The sequence below is a fragment of the Bos javanicus genome, chromosome 22, assembly GCF_032452875.1.
Source record: "Bos javanicus breed banteng chromosome 22, ARS-OSU_banteng_1.0, whole genome shotgun sequence".
Taxonomy (NCBI): domain Eukaryota; kingdom Metazoa; phylum Chordata; class Mammalia; order Artiodactyla; family Bovidae; genus Bos; species Bos javanicus.
Window position 1 is genome coordinate 46,345,296 of NC_083889.1, and position 17,595 is coordinate 46,362,890.

Below are 17,595 nucleotides of genomic sequence, written 5' to 3' on the forward strand. Positions count from 1 at the left end.
GGCCCTTGACACAGAACCTCCTTGCCATCTGGGATTCAGCACAGGCAGCTGGAGTGAGTGAAAGAGTTAATGCGATTTTCCACTCTCCCCACTTGCTTTGAGGGACTCTAGTGAGAACTGGCCTGATCAAATCACCTTTAGGAAATGGAAAAATCTAACTCACTACAGAGAAAGGCAAGCATAGCAAGGAATGCTGGAGATGAACCAAGGACTGGCTGAACAAAGCTGCACCATTAGGGCCACAAGAAAGGGAAACACAGACCCAGAGAGAAAAAAAGGTGGCAGCGAAGCAGCATCCTCCTGTGTGTAGACAACCCCCTCTCTCACATGTCCACCTTCCCATCCTCGGGGTACGGAGTTCGAGGCCTGGCATGCACATGGCAAGGAGGGGGCTCAGCCGCTATTACCTTATGCATCTCGCAGATGTGTCAGCTGGTATGAGTTAGCCAGGCAGTGACCACATTTTGGGGAGAAATCATCCATTGATTTATCACAGGGGGCATAAATCATAAATGCATTTAGTTGTCTTCATCGCCTTTCTTGTCATCCTGCCCCTCTGAAGTGAAATTAAGAGGCAGATGTATTATCTGGGATCAATTCCAGATCCCACTAGTGTTTGTAAAAAAAGGAAACCAGGACAGGTTTCACACAAACCCTCTGCCACAGGTTGATCAAAGTCCCAGCAGCTCGAAGGCCAAGTCACTGCACAGAGAATGTGGAGAAGCTGGGTGACGAGAGGGGTGGCTAAACCAGTTCACTCTCACTCCTCAGTCTCAGCTAGGCTGAGGACGACAGGAGACCCTGCACTGTTCCTGCAACAAGCCAACCCCTTCGTGAGCTCGGGACTTGGGCTCACAGAGCTCTCCTGCCCTCCATGAACTGGCAGATCTCAGAGGCAATGGGAGAACAGACAGTGGTTGGCTGCAACTACAAGTTTTTTAATTAAGTCAATGAAGACAACGGCCACAACAAAGCAGACAGACACTCTTCAAGAAAGGTCAGGAAGACTCATCTCAAACCCTTTTGCATTCTGATGTCTCAGGTCCTATTTAGATCTTTTCAGGGATCCTGTCTCATTCGTACTGCCTTCCTGGAGAAGTTTGTCCCATTCTATTCCACGGACCATAAGGAATTGTCACATGCCTGTTCTAATGGTTCTTGCAAAAAACGGGAAAAGAGCTACAACAATCTACAACAGCTACAAAGCTATTTTATAAACTAGAAGCTTAGAGAGTTCCATCTCTTTCTCCTGATGTCAGAGGGCCAAATGTTCATTCCTAGATCAAGATTACTTTCACTGGATTTTTTTTTGAAGGGCTAGTTCCCCTTTAAAGTCTATTTTTTTGTTGTTGTTTTTAATGAGAAGAGTGCATAACAGGCCATTTCCAAGTCAGAGGAAGGGAAAAGATCAGTACTTTCAGGAAAGTTGAGACAATTATTCTGTGGGAGGAAAAACACATTTCAGTATCTCTTTGGCTCATATAGACATCCTTCCGTTTGAAGTATAAACCGGAAAACTCTCCTTCAAAATTCTAAAACCATCACTTCTTGTCTCTGTCCCATTGAGGTACAGAAACAAATCACCTGAAAGCAGAATTAAAATGATCCAAATCTTAAAAGCCATGAGTTCTGAGGATCAGATTCACAGAACCAAGGATTGAGAGTGCCAAAAATTCAGGCTCTGACCCAAACAGCTCCAGATCCCTGCCCCTTACCAGGTTCAGTTCAGTCGCTAAGTCGTGTCCGACTCTTTGCGACCCCATGAATTGCAGCACGCCAGGCCTCTCTGTCCATCACCAACTCTCGGAGTTCACTCAGACTCATGTCCATCGAGTCAGTGATGCCATCCAGCCATCTCATACTCTGTCGTCCCCTTCTCCTCCTGCCCTCAATCCCTCCCAGCATCAGAGTCTTTTCTAATGAGTCAACTCTTCGCATGAGGTAGCCAAAGTGCTGGAGTTTCAGCTTTAGCATCATTCCTTCCAAAGAACACCCAGGACTGATCTCCTTTAGGATGGACTGGTTGGATCTCCTTGCAGTCCAAGGGACTCTCAACCCTCTTCAAATCAGAAGGCACCATTCCAGGGCTTGATGTGGTCCCAGAAGGCTGTGAAGTCACGTAGCTATTCTTCCCTGTACATCTCCAGTCCTGTTGGCATTCCAGTGCGATTTCCACTTAGGCCTCTTGGCTTTCTAATAAGGCACATCAGGCAGCAGACTTCCTGCTAGACAGGTAGCATGCAGTTTATATAAGTCTGCCTTATCAGTCACCATCATCAGCTGTTCTGTTTTATAGATGAGACTCTCCAAGGAGTGAAGAAGATAGGACCAAATCTTTCAATGTGAAGACCTTGGGAAGGAGCAGAAAGGCTCCTACAGAGGCTCTGAGCCAAGAGAAGGTTCTAAAGAGCAGGGTTGTAGTGATGGGACATATTCACTAAATCCTATAAATCTCCTCCCATTGTACTTTTTATAGAAATGATTAAGGTAGTCAGACAGATGGGCTTGCCTGGTGGCTCAGTGGTAAACAATCTGCTTGCCAATGCAGGAGACACGGGTTCAATTCCTGTGTTGGAAAGATGCCCTGGAGAAGGAAATGGCAACCCAATGCAGTATTCTTCCCTGGGAAATCTCATGGACAGAGGAATCTGGTGGGCTACAGTCCACATGGTCGCAAAGAGTTGGACACGACTTAGTGACTAAAACAATAATCGGAAGGATAACAGGTCAATGGCCAAAATCATTTGGCATTGGGAATCTCAGGTTTTATCCCCAGATGTTTGAAGGGGTAATGCAAGGGTCAGCCAATGGAGAATATTGGATTTCAAAGAATCTACTGGAAGAAGGAGTTTCATTTCTGAGTCATAAAGGTGATTTCTCTGTATCAATAGCTAAAAATGCAAAGGGCTCCTCTGGGATAACGACCTATCAACATAAAACAAGCAAAAAGTACCAGGAGGTACACGGCTCAGGCTCAGGTTTGGGATTGAGAATTCTTCCTGGTGAGTTTTGGGATCAAGTTCTGCTTCTGATGGATGGAACAATTCCCACAGTTACTTCATTTCCTTGTGATGTTTACCTAATATAATACAAGATGAAAAACCTATCACTGAAAGGAAAGCAGTAACTAAGACTGCTGGAGTTCAGGGCCATGGGTAACTTTAAATCAAGTAGTCAGGGTGGCTCTCATTGAAAAGGTATGTCTAGGCAAGGACATCATGAAAGTGAGGAGTGAGACAATGTGGAAATCTGGGGGCAGACTGCCCCAGGCTGAGGGCACAGGAATTGCAGACATCCAAAGGCTGTGAGCAGGGGGCTGTGTGAAGAAACAGAGTAGAGCCGAGGTCACAATGAATGGGCATCCACCAAACCAGGCCTTGAGGGACTCTACTGGCACTCTGGCTTAAACTTGGCAAAGAGTGGGGAGCAAGCAGACATTTGAAGCTTCACTGGCACAATCGGCCTCCAGTTTCCATAGTGTCTGGCTGCTGCGTAGACAATAGGCTCTGGAATGCCTACTTCCAGTGAAACCAATCTACCTGAGGATTAAGAAGAAATGTCGTTTGACTGTAATTTATATGCATGTATGAGAACAACAGGGGTGGATAAGCATGCTGGCCACCATGCCGCGTCACCCCTAATCCCAGCACACCAGAGCATCTCTTTTTGATGTTGCTAAGTGCCCTTCCTGGCTCAGCCTATAAAGGAAATGAAGGAAAGTGGGTAACAGCTCACGGGTGAGCTGATGAACAGGCAAGATGGGCTCAACCTGGCCAAAGCTTCCCCAGGACCCAAGTATCTCCAAGCCAGTGTGTCCTCCTCAGAGGCCTGGTCCCAGCCTTCTGAGTCCTTTCTTCCAAGTTTCTAAGTTTTAATAATGACCTTCTCTTCCCCTTCCCACTCCTCTCCTCTCCCACCAGCCAAAGGGCAGTAGTGACTTCCATGATACCCTAAACTGTTTGCCTTTTCTGCTTACTAATTCTTAACGTTAAATGCTCTCTGCTAAAATAACTGGGGATTTCTATTCCTGATTGGACCCTACCTGATCCACTGGGCACACAAACCAGGTAAGTGGCATTTCTCAGTGGGCCCAGCTTCTCAGAGCAGAGGCGGGTCTATGAGCCACCTATCAAAATGCCAGTTCAAGAGCTGGGCCTACAGAGAACGGAACCAAGGAAACATTTTTAAAGTTCCCCCAACCACTCAACCCTCAGTTTTCAAGTACAGGTGTGAACAATTTGATGTCGATGATGATCAAGATCCCCAGCTTCAGAGTGGTAGGCTCTGGGGCCAGTAACTTAACCCCTCTGAGCCTGCGATCCCTCACCTATGACATGAGGATGGTAATAAAGTGTGTCTACACATAGGGCAGAGCTAAAAATTAAATGACAAAACCAACTGAAGTGTTTGAGTCTGCATTCAGCATGGGGAGCAGAGATGGACTACCTGAAGAGTAGCTACAGGACAGCCATTTTCAGGAGGGTGTGGGGGTCACTCGGGAATGTGCACTGACTGCCCACCTGCCTTCTGAAGACAGTAGTGTCTGGGCGGAGGCCAAGGTCCCCACCGGAGCCCACACAGAAAAACAGCACTGGTAGCAGCAGGGGAGGTGCCCACACAGCTGTTCTGAGTCCCCGACAAAAAACGCTTTTGCGATGGCTGGCAGCAGGCACGCATCACTAGACTTGGTTCCTAACTTGTCTCATCGTGTTCTTGCAGGAATCACAGGATGTCTAGTACCAGCAGAAGTAATTAAAAATAAACTGGGAGACAGTGAACCGTTTCGACTCTCCCTTCAGCAGTGAGGAGGGCCTGCATGAGCTCTCACCATGGTGACTAGGAATGTCTTTCCCTGTCATACCACTGACTGACCACGAGAAATGAATGGTCCTGCTATTTTCCCAAGACAGCTGTAGGATTGATCACCCTTGAGAAAATACAGCAACGACACAAACTCACCCAAAATGTTCAGACCAAATGTGACTTTAGTCAGGGAGGGAGGGAACAGAGAAATGTAACCACCCGACTAAGCCCTGAAGTGAACAAGCAGTAAGAAACAGGAGCAGCTGGGGACTTCCATAGGAATTTTAAAAAGTCGACTACCTTCATGGACATCCACTCACATTATTTATGGTGAAGAGAGCTGGTACCCAAGCTGCATGCCCAGCCCATGTCCACGCCTCATAGACTGACTCCCATACAGTAGCCAGAGGAAGCTTCTGAGGACAACCAGAGCATGTCTCTCCTCTGCTCAGGAGCCTGCAATGACTCCCCACTGGCCTTGCAGCACAATCCCAACTCCTACTGTGCCAACCACAGGCCAGAGGAGCTGGCCCTGACTTGTCCTACCAGTACCCCACCAGCTCTGACACAGCCCCAGCCCACCAGGCTCTAGCCAGCTGCTCTTTACCCAGCTTCTCACACACACACACACACACACACACACACACACACAACTTCTCCTCATCAGGGCCTTTGAAACTACTGTTCCTCTACCCTTCCCACCCAGCTCCTTTCCCTATATGCACTCTGCTTAAAGAGGGCTCCCTTGGCCACCCCATTACTCTTGTCTCTGGCCTTTGTTTGTCTCTTCAGAATATGTCTAATTACTGGTCTTCTCACTTTTTATATGTAATCTGTTATTTGCTCTCTGAGATCTCCTTGGAGTTATCATGTCAGCTCCATACTTCTGGGCTCTGGTCCACTGGCCTGGAACACAGAAGGTCTTCAATAAAAATGAACTGCTGCACCACTCCCCCGCCCTCCCCAATATGGCTACTCCCTGTCACTTCCCCTTCGAACAGCCCCTTGCCACCCTAAGCCCCCACCTTAAGTGGTTCTATGGGATAAAGAATGACAGAGCCAGAGTGCCGGTGGGGTGGGAAGAGACTGTCGAGACCCCTCCTCTAAGAGCAGTGGGATTTAACTCCTTTCCCAGTTGCCTGTGGTTTCAGGAAAACCCCTGCTCCTCTTAAAGGCTCAAAGGAAGGCAAAAACAGATGGGAGGGGCTTTGTAAAATCATTTGAAAGTCAAAGGGAACAAAGCAGTTTAGGAAAAAGAAAGAACAAAACCTTCCTTCCAAATCACTTAAGATTATTTCAGGGCTGGCATTCTTAAAGGGATAAGCCCTCACTCTTCACTCAGCTCAGGAATTCTGCTCTCCAGACTGGCATCTGCCCCCCACCCCCACACCCCAAAGAGGAGAGAGGGATTCCTGAGCTTTCCAAAACCACCCCAGAGGTACTGAGGCAGCTAAATCCTTCAGCTCCTCCAAGGCCACTAGGACCCATCTGGTTGATGCCTTAGCTCCCAAATTATGCCAAGGGAGGGAGGTCTGGGGCAAAACTCCCAAGAGTTCCAGGTGACAGACACGAACTCAAAGAATATGGATTTCCAGCAGTTTTCAAAAGTTTTCCAAAGCCAGGTCCCTCCCCAAATCATTTTATGATCAAGGGCCTCCCTTCACCAAAAGCTCAAACCAAAAGCTGCTTGTGCCTATACCTCCTTGTAGCCCCATCAGGCATCCTCGAAGGACCTGGAGTCCTGGCTGTCTCTCAAGGGGCCTCATAGCTACCACCCCCACTTTTGTTCTGGTAAAAAATAAAACACATGACACTCATAACTGAAGTAGCATCCACATTTGAGGTTGCCCTGTGCTTTCAGAGGAAGAAAATCATTTAGGTCGTACACCCAGACAGCCTCTTCTGAGGCTGCACAACTGGCCCTGCACTTACTTTCTGCCTGAGGCCCCAGTGGGCTCGGAGGTCCCCAAAGCTCTGACACTCTGCAGATTCTCCCACACTTGGGGATGGGAAGGCCAAGGAGACAAACTCATTGCCCTGATGACAGAGTCCTCAGTGTGGACAACTCTTTCTCTGACATGAGGACATTTTGTTGTACTTTTGCCTTCAAGTTGTGTGCATCCTGGTTAAGGGCTCAGCCTGAGCGTTCAACTGCTGGGTTGTCATTTCAGCTCCATCAGATTGGTTATGGAATCCTGAGTTAATTATGGAGCCTCTTGCTGTCTCGGTTTCCCCCAGTTTTGAAAACAGGATAGGAACAGAACCTACCTTACAGGGTTTCTGTGAGAATTAAGTGCACAAAAAGTATTCAGAGTGGTACCTGAGAGCATTCAATAAGAATTCATTTTGTTTTATATATTTAAGCACAGGAAATTGGTTTAAAACATTCTCTTATTGATGGAGACCTGGGAAGGGGAAGTAAACTGAGCAACCTGTGTTTCTCATCACAGACTCACATGACAGATGGCATGGTGACACCTAACACGTACAGAAGGGTCTGCACTGCACACCCAGGCAGGGTTTCACAGTTTACCTACAGCAGAAGTGAGTTAAGACATGGTTGTTAGGTGACAGTTGCAGCCAAATCTTTCTCCCTGAAGAATAACACAGAGCAAAATAAGAGGTGTGAAACCGGAGTGGGTGCATTCTGACCCCACAGTGTCAGGGATTCCATGAATTCCATTTCATTTGGATTCAGGGAGTCTCTAGTTTCCTGGGTCTCGGTAAAAGGGGAATCTGATCCTCTCTAGGGTGTCTCCTTTGTTGCTTCAGTGACCAAGATGTGACACTCTGCCATGTGCCATGTCACAACCAAAAGGGGGTTTGAGGGGCAGTTACATGTCACGTTTATGAAGATCTGACATTCTGGGCACTGGGTGCAGCCCCAGGCTGTGTACCCGCCACTGCCTCTCCTTCTGAACCACCAGATCACGGTGTACTGTGCCCCAGCCCTGGGCAGCACTGAAGGAGAAGTCAGGAGCAAGGAAGGACAGAAACAGCCTCATGACAGAAAAGAAAGGGGCACATCACATTTGGGGGAGAGATACCTACAGCACAGAGAGAAGTATATGCCATCAACTCTCCTATCAAGTGGCTCATCTATTTATTTGAGTAGAACAAAAGCAATGGAAAGGCAGGAAGAACTCGCCATTATCATCTTCTGTTGAATTCAGCCAACGTATATACTTCTAAAGGCATCGCAATGACTCTCAACCATATACTTGCTGGTCTAAATTTCCTCAAAGATTCCTTCAGATCAAGGGTTGGAAAACATATTCTTAAAAGGCCAGATAATGACTATTTCAGACTTTGCAGGTCAGATGGTCTCTGCCACAGCTATTCAACTTTTCAGCAACAGATGATTGTGTAATCAAATGGGCATAACTCTTACAACAATATTTTTTTACAGATAATAAAGAGTTAATGTCATATAATTTTCAAAAATCATGAAATATTCTTCTCCTTTAGTTATTTTTTTCCCATTTAAAAATGTGAAAATCATTGCTAACTCAAGAACCTCCCAAAGCAGGCAGGTGGCCACAGTTTGCCAACCTCTTTTTCAAATCACTAACTCACCATTTTCTTACCTGTCCACTCTGTCTTATACATCATGGGAGGTAATGACTAATAATTCCATGACTTTTTTCTTTTTTTTAAAGTTCATTTGGAAGAGGAACTACATAGATGGCAGGCATAGCCATTTTTCTAATTTAAATGTAGAAATGTAGGCAGCTTTATTTCTTGAGCAGATCCTGGAATGAGTCCCTTTCATACTGAAGAGTTCATATTTTATTCCAAGCGTGTAAAGCTGCCATTCAGCCACTAACCAATGGATATTAGCTAAAAGTAAATGGCATCCAATAAGTGGATAAATAATTCCTCATTTCTGCTTCCAGAAATAACACACTGGCAAGGGACACATTACATAGGCGATCATGATGTTGCCTTCATAGACTTAAAGCTAAATCACCATTAATGCCTTCCTTCTTCCAATTCATCCTATAATGTTTTACTAAGCAGTTGCCTTGCACAAGGCCCAGGTTAGGAAGCATTCAGTTCAGTTCAGTCACTCAGTAGTGTCTGATTCTTTGCGACCCCATGAATTGCAGCACACCAGGCCTCCCTGTCCATCACCAACTCCCGAAGTTCACCCAAATTCATATGCATCGAGTCAGTGATGCCATCCAGCCATCCCATCCTCTGTGGTCCCCTTCTATTCCTGCCCCCAATCCCTCCCAGCATCAGGGTCTTTTCCAATGAGTCAACTCTTCGCATGAGGTGGCCAAAGTATTGGAGTTTCAGCCTCAGCATCAGTCCTTCCAATGAATACCCAGGACTGGTCTCCTTTAGGATGGACTGGTTGGATCTCCTTGCAGTCCAAGGGACTCTCAGAATCTTCTCCAGAACCACAGTTCAAAAGCATCAATTCTTCAGTGCTCAGCTTTCTTCACAGTCCAATTCTCACATCCATACATGACCACTGGAAAAACCATAGCCTTGACTAGACGGACCTTTGTTGGCAGAGTAATGTCTCTGCTTTTCAATATGATGCCTAGGTTGAGCATTAAAACATGACAAACACAAGTGCATCCCACTTTTTTTTGCTTTTCTTTCTTGGAATCTGACTGCCATATGGTAAGCAAGTCCAGGATACTGTACCGAAGAGAGAAGACTCACAGGGTCTCCTGGAGGGTCAGACATAGCATGGAGAGAAAGCCTTTGGAGAGGAGAACCAAGGCAGCCCTACCACGCTCACAAATTAACACAACTTCCTCACTGACCCCACCTGACACCATGGGGAGCAGAACCACCACCTAGTTAACCCACAAAATTGAAAGGAATGATAGATTGCTATTTTAGACCATTAAGTTTGGGGATGTTTCATAGCACTGCTACCATGAGATGATTCTCTTTCCTTTCTCCCTTCACCTTGCTTCTTCAAATAGCTTTCTATTGCTGCATAATAAGTGACACACATGCCGTGGCTTAAAACAGCAAACATTGGTAATGTTACAGTTTCTGTGGGTCTGAAGTCTGGGGATGGCTTTGCTGAATCTTCTGTTCATCATTTCATAAGGCTGCAATCCAGGAATTCATCTGGAGGCTCCAATGGGAGAGAATCTGCCTCCAAACTCAGCCAGACTGTTGACAGGATTTATTTCCTTGTGACTAACACTGAGGGCCCAGACTTTTGCTGGCTGTTGGCTAGAGGCAGACTGCCCCCAGTTCTTTGACACACAGAATTCTCCTAACAGCTGTTTACTTCATCAAATCAGCAAGGAGTCTCCTGCCCTTAGGGAGTGTCCAGTCTCTCTCTTAGGGGTTTTCAATAAAGTTAGGCCTACTCCTGACAATATTCCTCTTAATTAGCTAAGAATCAACTGGCTTGAGACCTTGATTATATCTGCAAGATTCTCTAACCTTTACCATATTCTCTTGTTTAGAAACAAGTCACAGGTCCCACCCACACTCCAGGTGAGGCGCTCAGACAGGGCATAAACACCAATGGGCAGGAATCATGAGACTACTCTAGGGACTCAATGCCACACTTCTCAGCAGGGACAGAATGGAGCACGGTGATGGGACTGGTCAGAGATCCAGAACCTCTCCTCAAGGACTTATCAAACCAACGAAGATGAAAAACCAGGCCCAGAGGTGATTACAGTGTTGGATTTGAAGCTATACACACCCCTTTTTGGTTCTGAGGGAGGGTGACGTGTAAAACTCAGGTAAAGACAAGATGGCATCTGGCTAGAGAAGAGAAGGGAAAGTTTATGGCAGGCCTAAGAGAAAGAAACAAGCAGCTAGAGGCTGGGTAATCTAGACCATGCCTGTGCTAATCCAGAGCAGTGGTCCCGAATTCTGTACCTATGGGTATGTAAAGCAGTCAAGTGAAGTGGGCTGAGAGGAAATAATGGAGCATGATGAAGACCACGGCCAAAAGAACCAGACATTTGCCATCTGATGGGGCAGCCATTCTTCAATTCCAGTCATTTTTTGCCATATGAGAATGTTGACTCCAAAGTGCCATGTGTACATCTTTGTGAAACTAAAACTTTAATAGTATTAATATTACTATTCTGTCTCCGATTTTAAAATGATAATCAGTAACTGACAATTTTTTAAACAAAGTATGAGCCAAGAAACACATACCTGTGCACTGGATTTGACTGAGGGAATAGACGCTTGTGGCTGGATGAATCACAAGCTTTAATAAAGATTGCCAGGAGAAATAGCAACAAATTCAGATATACAGATGATACCATGATAATGGCAAAAAGTGAAGAGGAACTTAAGAGCCTCTTGATGAGGGTGAAAGAGGAGAGTGAAAAGGCTGGCTTAAAACTTAACATTCAAAAAACTAAGATCATGGCATCCAGTCTCATAACTTCATGGCAAATAAAAGGGGAAAAAGTGAAAGCATTAAATAGATTTTCTTTTCTTGGACTCTAAAATTACTGAAGTGGTGACTGCAGCCATGAAATTAAAAGACGCCTCCTCCTTGGAAGGAGAGCTATGATAAATCTAGACAGTATATTAAAAAGCAGAGACATCACTTTGCCAACAAAGGTCTGGATAGCCAATTTCCAGTAGTCATATATGGATGTGAGAGTTGGACCATAAAGAAAGCTGAGCGCTGGAGAAATGGTGCTTCCGAATTATGGTGCTGGCTGGAGAAGACTCTCTGAGAGCCCCGTGGACTGCAAGGAGACTGAACCAGTCAATCTTCAAGGGAATCAACCCTTAGTATTCATTGGAAGGACTGAGGCTGAAACTCCAATACTTCGGTCACCTTTGCAAAGAGCCAACTCATTGGAAAAGACTGTGATGCTGGGAAAGATTTAAGGCAGGAGGAGAAGGTGGCGACAGGGGATGAGATGGCTGGATAACGTCACTGACTCAGTGGACGTGAATTTGAGCAAACTCTGGGAAAAAGCAAGAGAGGACTGAGGACTCTGGCATGCTGCAATCCATGGGGCCACAAAGAGTTGGACACAACTTACTAACTAAACAACAACAAAAGGTAAACACAGGGAAGCAGAAGTGGCAGAGCCCACCGAGTAACCAAACCCTATCCCTTGGGCTATTTCTACAGCACTAGTTCCCCAGTGCGGTTTGCCCACCAGTACCATTCACATCACCTGCAAACTTGTTTGAAATGGATGTTCTCAGGCCCCACCAGCCCAAATGAATCAGAATCTCTGGAGCTGGGGGTGAGCAATCTATGTTGGAACAAGCCCTCCAGATGATTCGTATTCTCACCAAAGTTTAAGAATCACTGTTATAGGACTCAGGTTCCAGCCTTAAGATCATTTTACTCTCTCCTGAACCATTTCCTGTTTCTATAATTTTGAAGATAGCAAACAACAGCACAACACAACCCTCTACTAAATACCTAACATTCAAAATAATAGAGAAGGATGACCGCTTAGACATGATGCAGCATCTCACTTTAACACAGTAACAAATCACCTTGCCATTTTATACAAATGTATTACCTGCACCTTCACAGAGAAGTCATCAAGAAGATGAATGCATATGCATATGAATGTCATGGAATGCTCCAGAATGGAGCAGGAGGAGAGGGATCCTGCTATTAATTTCTAATCATAGATTAGAAAGGCCCTCTTGCTACAGAAAGTCTGCCTCTGCTTGATAATGCTTCATAAGTAGATCAAACTGCTTCATGGAAGGCTGAAATTTGCAGGACCCTGGTTCTAATTAATCCAAGAAAGTACCTGGCCTGAAGTCAACACTGTTTCTTTGGAAAGATGTTGAAATTCCTTTTTTGTCTGAAGAGTTACAATTTTTCAGCCTTCATCCTATGCCTCTTCCAGCAAGTAAGGATAGGATGTTTAAATTTCAATATTCCTGCTACAGCTATCCATCACTTGTCACCAAGCAAGAGGGATTCATGTGATTTAGCATATAAATCTCACATGTTAATACATTTGCTGTTAATGGAGCTGGTTATTAAAAGGCCCATTTACTTCATTCTTTTATTTAAGATGGTCCCAAATAATGTAAACTACCCTTCAGCATGGCGTGAGATGTCATGGCACCTGTGGACAACTTATTTGAGGACGACGCATCCGCAGCCCCACCACGTTTACTGGCGCTGTGCCCCCAGGCTCCTCAGTCACGCGGCCACGCCTTAGGGCTGTGCATTACTAGGTAGTGGCCACGTGCTCAGCAACGTCATGCGCTGTGGGTGTGCAAGTGTAAACAGCATGCCCCCTCCTCGGCATCATGTACATTTATCAGGAATTAACTCTGTCTTCTACCTTTCCTTGGAAATCATCACCTGAAATATCTCTTAAATCACTTTTCCAACAGTGAACGTCCGTCTTATTCAACTACTGAACTCTAAAGTCAGTGTTTATTATGAGAGCTGCATTCAGCCATACTTATTCCTGGATATCCCTCAGGCAGGTGCCAGGCCAGAGGGCCCCCTACTCTCAGCAAGCCCCGAACAGCTAGTTTTCTCTCCAGCTTCAGAAATAACAGCTGTCTCTAAGGCTGAGCAACAAGGGAAGGAGATGTTACCCATTTGGGGAGCACATTCTACAAAACATGTGCGTCTTAAAGCACCAGAGCCGTGCTTGGTGAGGTGAGACGACTGTGTTACCAAAGACGACCGAGAACAACTAAAGGAACAAGGAGTGCCAGCTCACAGTGCCTCAAGCGTGCATGCTTTCCCGATACAGTTGAGTGCACAGTTGTCATTCGTCTTCTGTTTCTTTCTGCTGTGCGTGTGGTTAGCTCAATTCCCAGAAATTAAACATACAAAGTTGAAGAAGCAAAACAGACTTGGTCTAAACAGTCTCATGCCCCTACAGAGACAGTCAGAGTCATGCCACTGACACGAAGGATAGGAAAGGGCCTTTGTGGTACTTACAGGCTAGCGCCCTCTCTGATGAACCTCTATTTCTTGCTCAGACTTCACCATTTAGTTGAGATAGTGATCACCAGCTACCAATCTGCTGACTGGTGTCTACCTGAGGTGCTTAATAAAAACATGGAATCCTGGGCCACATCCTCAGAAATTCTGACTCTGTAAGTGTACAACAGGATCCATAATTTAAAAGCTCTCCATAGGGAATTCAAACTGGCTAACAGCTTGAAGAACCTCTGGGTTAAGGCACTCAAAAGACACCAAAAACATTGATATCTGTCACGGACATCCTAACATATGGGTTTATCAAATAAATAAATCTTAACTTGAAAATAAAAAAGAATTTGAGTAGAGAAGAGACAAGCTTTGACAAGAGTAAGCAACGGCACTGGGGGATGAAGAGGAGATTCTGGATGGCAATGAGGGTACAGGAAGGAACTACAGGAACATGGAAACAGAGGAAATGGCTACAGGGCCACACAGTTGCCTTCCCCATTCTATAGGTGCTGGGTTCAGCATGCAGCTCTGGCTCCATGGAAAACATCAACAAAGAGAAGCACTGTCCATCATGGACACAGCACACCTCACAGTGACTCTTTTCACTGAACACATTGAACACTTCTACATGGGTTTCTTCTCGCTACCAAAAAAAGTTTCATTTTGAAAACAAGGAAAGCCATAGTATTCTGTTTTGGTCAACCAGAAAGCACAAGGCTGAGAAACCATAGGCCATTATGAGATGAAGTCCACACGGGGTACTTATCCATGGACAAGCTGGAGGTAATAATGCAACAGAGATCCTCCACAGATGATGGTACCATGATGTCATCAACATCGACTTACCTTTCGATCTGGCCAGTTGTACTTGGCAAAGATCGTGTCATAGGTGTCCACTGCCCCATCAGTGATGAGCATAATGGCCTGGCTGCAGATGCTTCCTTGTCCAGTGTGGTTGAACTGCGGAAAGAAACAAGTACAAACTGAAAAACACCTCAGAGGGCTATGTGTACCCACGAGACTTCAGAAGCATGAGATCTTAGGTTCAGGAAGCCTCTTAAAATGAGAGTTTATTCTGCACCACCAGAAAGAACCTATAGGATAAGCTTCTGCCCACTTATGGATCTCCATATTTACTCTGAGAAATTGAAACTAAATACAGACCACAGAAGAGATTTCCTAAAAACACACACAAGGTAGGCATGAGATTCTAGGATGGTCAACCTCTCTTACCTTCAAACATGGATAGTGCTTCCGAATATAAGCCCAAAGGAGTTGGCAGAGCAACCTTTTACAAACACAGTTATGGGCAACAGAATATGTGATGAGTAACATCTCTTTCAAAATCTAAATGAATTTAGTTTGAATGAGTCTAATGGATACAGATTGTGCTATGTAATAAAATCAAGGAGGTTTTGTACACATGGAGAATAAAGTCAGGAGCATGCCAATTCAGAATATACTGTAAGCACTCTTTTTAGGGTTTGTTTTAAACATGTATTTGTTAGCATGTAACATTATATATTATGTATGTTAGTATGTACAGCTTGCTGAAATCCCAAGATTGTGCCCACTGTGATACCAATTCTGTACTTCAACTTTCAGTTTTACAGAGTATTTCAAAAGTGCCCAGCCTTTGTGAGTGGTAGCTTGGCTGACTAGATGACAGCTATCAGAGATTTGTGTCCTTCCCTTGAATCATGGGTGAAGAATCTCCTTAATGAATGCTATTAATGCTACAAATTCAAAGCAGTGTCCTTTAAAAACCCTACAGTTACATACCAATGAGGAACACACAAAAAGATTTTAACTTTCAGTAGTGAAAACTCCTACCACTACAAACTGTGAAGTTGCTTTTTTTTTTTTTCATTTATTTTAAAATTATTGCTAAGTGCCCACACAGTGCTGAGGATGAAACACAGAATAATCTCTTCCCTCATGTAGTTTATATTCTGTTTGATGAGATACCAAGGTAAAGGAGTAAATTATGTTTTATGTTTGATAATGTCGATGCAAAGTTAAAAAAAAAAGTAGGGGGATAGAAAATGCAGAGGGGTAACTTTAGAAAATATAGTCTGGGAAGCCATTAATGAGGTGGTGACATTTGAATAATGCCAGAAGGAGGTGAGCATCCGGGGCAAGGGCCTTTCAGAAAGGGCAGAGAGCATGCACACAGGCATGACTGACAATGTATAGAGGTTCTATCTACTGACCATGACATGGGGGAAGGACAATGGCCACCCTTGGATTTGCTGCTGACTGATGAACCAGAGCTACCAGAGCACTCACACTGAAGTGTAATGCCCAGTCTCCATGAACTTAGATTTCTAATGTGGAGTTTGAAGTTGCAGTGACTTTAGAGAAGAATGGATGAATGGATGAATGGATGGAATGGATGGCCTCGTGGTCATAATAGGACAAAGTAAAACCAACTCAAAACACGGATGGAATACCATAGTATAGTGGAAAATATTCAATCTTATTTCAGCACCACAAACTGGTACCTAGTATAAATTCTCTTTTGAGAATATTTTTTCTAGGGACTAGCTCGGTGGTCCAGTGGCTAAGACTCCACACACTCAGTGCATGGGGCCTGGGTTTGACCCCTGGTCAGGGAACTAGATCCCAAATGCCATACCTAAAATATCCCGGATGCTGCAACTAGAACCAGGTGCACTCAAACAAAATTTAACAATAAGTAATACATAAATATTTTAAAAGAATACCCTTTTCTTCATTTATAAGATGGGAACAACATGCTCATAAGGTTGTTACAGCACAGATTGTATGCCCATTATAGGCTGGGCTACAAGTATGAACTTACTGAATCTCTACTAGTCTCTGAGGTAGTACTATCATTATCCCCATTTGACCAGTGAGGAACACAGGCACAGAGATTAGCTAACTTGCCCAAAGTCACACAGCAACTATCTGCCATAGCTGAGATGTGAATCCAGGCAGTCCAGCTCCAGAATCTATTCTCAGATTCAGTACACTCAGCCGAAGGCCTCGCAATCATGAGATGACGCTCCTCAATCTGATAGCTCCACAAGTGTTCATTTCCTTCTCCTGTTCTTCCCTGTTCTATTCTTTCTAGTGTTCCAGGGTCACATGGCAGACACCAAGGTCACTACCCCGAGAGCGACTGCTCCTTAAATTCTGGGCCTTGAGACTGTGGCTCACTGTAGTCCTGACCCTGGCAGTCACTCCTGCAATTCTGACTGGGCAGAGTGTCTTTAAATTAATAAACACACAAGGCACGTGATACAGTATCAGTAGGTGGAAATACCTGAGAACTACCTAAGACCATTGGACCACAAAACTTTTCACATAACTTCTTTTCTACTATCTTCATTGACATAACTTACTATTCTAGAAAACTCCTGCTAAAGAAGGTGAAAACTGCAAATAACTTTAGTGCTTATTCCAGGAACTTCCTAAAAGACCCATCAACTCTTGAACAGAAAGCATCAAAGGACAATTTATACCCTGAGACTCTTTGAACCTCTGACCTCAAAATCTTCCCTTGCTGCATCCACCAATCGTAAACTATAATTTAGGATTTATATCGTCTTAACGAAGCATTTTCCTTCTCTTCCACCCTGAGGACCCACTTAATAGTCTCAATAAATGACTTTGCCCTTTCCACTCTGAGATGCTACTAAGATTCTATCATCATAGTGCAACAAGAAAAAACAGTCTTGCAGCCTTGTCTTATCAACAGGTTGCTCTGGAGATTTTCTGGAGAGCCTGTGATTCAACACAGCCTTCATGTCACTGGATAAACCCAGTAATGTGCCACTGAATACAAGTGATCTGTTCATTTGACCACAGAGGCTGCAGAAGGGAAAAAATCAGGACACCTTGAAACCGTTGTTCATGTAACTCATTTGAAAACA

General features: G+C 44.7%; 1 protein-coding gene across 5 annotated transcripts in view; it reads right to left on the bottom strand.

Annotated features, from left to right (window-relative positions):
• The window catches only part of CACNA2D3 (calcium voltage-gated channel auxiliary subunit alpha2delta 3), a 903,838-nt gene that overhangs the window by 378,988 nt on the left and 507,255 nt on the right, over window positions 1-17,595 (bottom strand). For all 5 annotated transcript variants that reach the window (XM_061396642.1, XM_061396641.1, XM_061396640.1 and 2 more), the window contains one exon: window positions 14,543-14,656. In XM_061396642.1, coding sequence (XP_061252626.1) covers window positions 14,543-14,656 — 114 coding nt within the window. The remainder of the gene's footprint in view (window positions 1-14,542; window positions 14,657-17,595) is intronic.